The following is a 5908-nucleotide window of genomic DNA, read 5'->3' as shown; positions in this document are numbered from 1 at the left end:
GGGGCAGCGTGCCAGAGCGAGGGACGGAAGCGAGAGAGATGGGGGGAAGAGAAAGAGGGGCGAGAGAGAGAGAGAGAGGGAGGGAGGGGGAAAGCAGCGAGAGAACGAGCAGGAGAGATTGGGGGAGAAAGAGAGAGAGAGAGAGAGAGAGTGGAAATGAGATAGAAGTTGGTAGAAGCGAAGGAGAAGTCGCTGGCGAGAAAGGGAGAGAAAGATAGAGCGAGGGAGGGTTAGGTATGAGAGGGAGGGGAGAAAGGGAGATCAGGAAAAGGGACGAAGAGAGCTGCCGGTGGAAGGGGTGGATGAGGAGGAGGAGGTGACGGTGGTGGAGAGAGGGGTAGATTTGACCCTGCTTGTGCACCTGGATAGGAGGCTGTAATCAATACCACAGAAAGCGCGCGCTGCGCCAGGCTCACCCCTTATCCGTCCACCTACCGATACCTGAATAAACGGCAGCGCACGCAGAGTAACCCCACGTTAACTTGCGATTTTGTTTTCGGTGGAACAGCAAATATATGTTGTCCAACGTACAATGACCTCCGTTTTTCCTGATCTGTGTGACGTAGGGCCATCTGACACTACACTTTTTCTTCTTTATATAAGACAGGTCAGGGAGTGCAAGGCAGCAGATGCACTTTATTTTCTTCTTGTTGTTATGCCGTGTATTTGTAATTGTTCCATTTTAATATTTTTTTACCGAAGTATGAAGAATCGATCAAGTGAATTGAAAAATAGAGACTTCTTGTGTGTATTTCGTGGAAACTCATGGAAAGTATGAAATAAATTATAATTTATATAGTATTCGCAAAGTTGTAAAACTGTGGACAGTAGGTAATTGACACTGCTTCGTTTATCTCGTATATAAGACAATCACTATATTTATCCGTTTGTTAAATCCGCTTGCTTATTTACTTGCTTTCATTATATGCTTCGCTGAAACAGATTGCGTAATTTTCTTGTTGATGAATCTGTAATCCGTGATTATGCGCCATAATTATTCCACGTTATAAGATTCTTTCATTAACTTGAAACCGACTTTTTTTTTTAAAGAAAATTCTAATTGCATAGCATCTTCCTTCTCAATTTTTCAGTATCCGATATTAAATAACCCAGTAACTAAACTGTAAATTAAAATCCATTTTAATTAAAATCCACTTAGAATAGTCGAAGTCGAAGAAGGTTTTGTTATCCATTCACCGTTCTGAAATCTAAATCGCAAAATATTCTCCAGTTTTATTCGTTTGTCACGTAATAATTGGTATTCTTATTTATTTTTTGTAAAAAAAGAGCGTATACCCATCGATTAAACGACTCTCCCCCCCCCCTCCCCAAGATCTGACATGGCGGATTTTATGCAAGTGATATAAGCAAGCTCATAGAATAATCGCTCAGAATTTCCTAGCGGGGCGTTGGTCGTTACATTTGTATATGCTGCACACGCGCCACATTCCTGCAAGTTTGTCGCAATGCATCTTCATTGCTACTTTTCATAGCGAGATGCTGTCTGAATGTGGAATCGCGGTTGTCTCGAAGAGACGTATTTCGGTGTCGCGACATCTGGTGAAGTACGATCATTTATTTTAATGGCTTTCCTCTCCGCAGTCAAATCCGGGATACGAAATTTTAACACGAAACATTTTTCAGCTTTTTCTCACGAGAAAAGTATATTTTTATATAGACGTTACAAAATCTAGACTTTGATGTCTCATTACCTTTATGCGAGTGCCATTAAATTAAAAAAAGAACCTTTACGAGGGGAACGAAAAAACATTCAAAGAGATTAGCAGTTTGTTGAAAGATAAAAAACGAGGGCAAGCGCAAAAATATTTCGGCGCAAAATTTCGAAAATACTTGAGATTCTGAATACGTAAAGCGGAACACCTCGACCCGAATTTTCTACGTTACGTATTTAAGGGACGAAGTTTTCGCAACACAGCATTGATAGCAGTACGAACGCGCGATAGCGCGCTATACACACGTGCGACTACGACAAATTAGCGGTCCCGGAATAAATTGAAAGGTTTAGCGGTACTCGACGGAACACAGCGGAATAGGTAATCGTCTGAGATCAGCTTAGGCCAAACCGCAGGTGGTCTAATTGCGAGGGAGCTTTCCCTTCGGTAATCGTGCGATGGGGATGTCATATTACACGTGTAGAGATAATGCATCGTCCATGCAAATTCGTATCTTGCGTGTCTAACGTTTATCCCTCATCGGTGTCATTCTCCCTCGCGCGTCGAGTGTGTAGCCGGCGGTGGTCAGGATCCCATGTCGTTGATTTTAATTACACTATCATTACCGACGTCTGACTATTCACTGTGCCTGCCATTCTCTCGCACAGGGATTGAGTGAGCCATATTATATAATCGTTACAATCCTAAACTATCGGTACATATGCATAGATGCGTACTCTCTAAAAGTGAATCGGTGGATTATCACTGAAAACGGTGAATAGTCACTGATTTGCAGTTATAAGTATACCACTGAAAATCGCGTGAGTGAACTGATAAATTTTTAGAGAGTACTTTCAAGTCAACTCGATCAACATCAATTAGAAATACAAAGTCGAATCTGGAATCTTATTTTTTTTATTCCTCTCATTATTTCCCGCGTTTATTTTCGATCGGCTGTGAAGTTTTAATAAAGCATCGATGACGATGACACGAATTGCAAGGGAAAATATAAAATCTTTCGTCGATGGAAAATCAATTTTTACCTTCCCTCGTATTTACGACAGGAAACTAATTCTCTGTACTGTAGGAATTATCGATTATAATTTTAATATCAACGCGTCATGCGTGACATAAGATTACGTCTGACGTACACTGGCATAAAAAAAGATTTATAGCGTACTTACATTGTGTGGGGCGAGATGAATTTGCTGCGATGTCGGGTGCAACACCAGTGCGATTTACTGTCGATAATTTATTTCTGATTATAGATACAATATACATCGTAGGCTAGACGAAACACTTATTAGGTATATTAGCCTATCTATAAATGGTACGATGTGAACGCAACACAACGAGTTAGGAATGTAAAACGGATGGAAACTTATTACACCGCCGCGTACAACGCGACGTGTTCGAGGAAACACAAGTTCGATCGATGAATGCGAGGATGATCTCTTTTATAGTTTTCTCGTATCCCGCGTTAATAGAGGGACGCCCGCGCGCTCGAGCGAATACGTTCTGCGTGTTGTCTGTCTTCTGTCTGTTGTCTGCGTATGCGTGTGTGAGTAGGTGGGGGTGTGTGTGTGTACGCGTGGGTGTAAACGGCACCGTTTTCTTTTCATTGAACATCATTGTCGCGACACATTTTTATCACTCTTGTCTTATTTAATTCAATTAGCTACTCTCGCACGAGTGGAGAGCGCGATCGAAGTAATTCGATAATATTTACACGGCCACTTACTAGTAACGTCCAACACGGAACTGGCAGTGTTCCGATATGCGGTGCTCGATCCGATCTGTGCTTGATTCATTTCGGAATTTGTTGGAAATATAAAATTGCCTGATAATCTCGAATTCTTGATTTCGGCGTTCGAATTTACTATCCTCTTTCTATATCTGTGATATGAATAGGAATTGAATTATATAAATTATCTTTTATAATTTACGGCAAAATTATTTCTCGTTATATTAAAAGCTATTAATTTAATGTTAAAATATTCCCGTATAAAATTATACGCTGTTGTATTAAATATCAATTTAGTTTAAAATAGAACAAACATCTTTAAAACATGATAAAAGTTGTGTGCAAAATCCTCTCTCCATAAGCTTAATTCTTTTAAAACTATAAAATAAAATGAAAATACGGCAAATATTAAAATTTCAACGATTAATTATTAACAAGGCAGATTTTATATATAATGAAATTTAAATCAGTTTCCAATATCTGTTTTTGGAAAGCATTTTATGCCCGTCACTTCGTGCGTGGCGACCGTTAGAATTTTTATTGAAACTGTACATCATTCATTATCGCGTGCACTTTATCGGAATCGTCCATCGTTCGAGAGTCAATTACTAATTTCATATATATCCGCGATCCGATCGTTCTTCACAATTAATGGATATGAACGGAACTCTGCAATCCCATCTAAAATTCAAATCCGCGTAACCAACTATCCGCCGAGAGATAGTTCCTTTTCTCCTTCTCTCGCCATACCTGCCGCCGTTGCATCAGATTAGATCGCAAATCGAATCGCACCGCATTTCTTCGCGCCACTGATCGCGCGACGACGCCCGTATCAGCTCGACGTTCCTCCGATATTACCCCTCTCGCACCGGGGGTTCGCCGAGGGATGGAGAAGTTCGACCTTGACGAGAATTTTCGCACGGTCGGGATCGCGAATGGAAGGCGAAGTTTTTTTCGAAACTTCCACGAGCAGTTCCATTCGCGCGCCTTCTCATATTCGCGAGTTCGCTTTGATTCAGCTTGACTGTCCTTATTTCCCTCCATCCCCATCCCTTTTTCTCTATGGGTCTCTGTGATTCGCACGGCGGCAGCCCCTATTCCCCCTTTTTTTTTACAACATGTGACGTATTTTAGATGTATCCTCTTTCTCTCTTGTTCTTCACCTCTGAAAGCTGATTTACGTAAGAGAACCTTAAAGTTTCTCCGCTTTTTCTCACCATCTTTCCGATCGGTTTCCCCCAATGCGAGATAAATCGCACTTTCGTGCGTCACGTTTTTCCGCTTACTTACATATTCACAGCTATAATTTCGATCCTGTCTCCTTTCCGCGAGAGAGATCGAATAAGTCCAGACGAAGCTTCTCTCGGTCAGACCGGATTGATCATCACGCTTGGACGCCGGCTTCCTGGCCGGAAGATCTTGTCTTGGATATTGACATATTTACAATATGTGGAGTTTTGTGAATTATTCTAGTTTCGCATGTGTGATTGTTGATACCTTCAACGATAGCGTATCGGAATATTGTGTTACGCGAACATATGAGGCGCATTATTCAGGAAGGAATCAGTCGACAGTGCTTTTATTGTTAATTAATCCGATAGGGATTGTCGGTTGGTTCCTTTCTTTCTGTAAGAAGACCCACATAATTCTTTCATCTAGATTTATCGGAAGAGCCAAAGTCGAATGTCAATTAAATGCTAAAAATGATTTTCTGAATTACAATGAAAAGCACAACAAATTTCATTGTTTCAGAAATATCGTTCAATAATTTAATATCTCCAATTGTCTAAAATTTACAATAATCACTTGATATCTCTTAAACGACAAAAATTTGAAATCTTTTTTCCCGTAATTCAGGGTATTGGTTTATCAGAATAGCATCCAATTAATACTCGACTTTTGCTCTTCGCGAATCGCGTATGTCTCGAAATCACGTTGACATAAATGCTAACGAAAGTTTACCGATTCAATATCGAGACTGACGATTGTATCAGAAATGGTCATTTGAAGGAGGCGAATCCTCGGGTAATGCAGAGGTGTCACGCGTGTTCACGCAATCAGAAATTTTTGGACGCGGTAGTTTGCGCAGTCTATCCGCGTGCGATTTCCATCAGCAGATGCGCTTGGAGATATAGAAAAAGTATGAAAGAGAAAAAGAGAGAGAGAGAGAGAGAGAGAGAGAGGGGGAGGGAGTAAAATAGAGAAAAAAAAGGAAAGAAAGCGGGCGTCGTAATTATCACGCGACAACACCGTTGTAGATCATTAAAAAACAACTCACTCTCATTCACGTCTGGCCTGCTAAAGGTTAATGAGAGCGTTCGCGGGTATGCAGCGGCAAATCGAATATCGGAAAAGTGATCACGCGCTCGGTTCTGCTCATACATACGTACGTACATTCGCGCACACATGGGAACACGGAATATTTTAAGATTACGTTAAAGCTATTCGATCTGGCACGCAGCCATCTTCGGTGGCCACGTCACGCGGCGAT

General features: G+C 41.1%; 1 protein-coding gene across 1 annotated transcript in view; it reads right to left on the bottom strand.

Moving 5' to 3' along the window:
* Positions 1–3652, bottom strand: part of LOC105564048 — a 17988-nt gene extending 14336 nt beyond the window's left edge. The window contains exon 1 of the mRNA XM_012016140.1: positions 2858–3652. Coding sequence (XP_011871530.1) covers positions 2858–2954 — 97 coding nt within the window. The 5' untranslated portion in view covers positions 2955–3652. The remainder of the gene's footprint in view (positions 1–2857) is intronic.
* Positions 3653–5908: the final 2256 nt, after the last annotated feature.

This window comes from Vollenhovia emeryi, unplaced genomic scaffold, assembly GCF_000949405.1.
Source record: "Vollenhovia emeryi isolate VEMERY1.0 unplaced genomic scaffold, V.emery_V1.0 DF939169.1, whole genome shotgun sequence".
In the NCBI taxonomy this organism is placed as follows: Eukaryota; Metazoa; Arthropoda; class Insecta; order Hymenoptera; family Formicidae; genus Vollenhovia; species Vollenhovia emeryi.
Note: the sequence above shows the minus strand (reverse complement) of the source record. Positions and strands in the feature narration are given on the sequence as shown.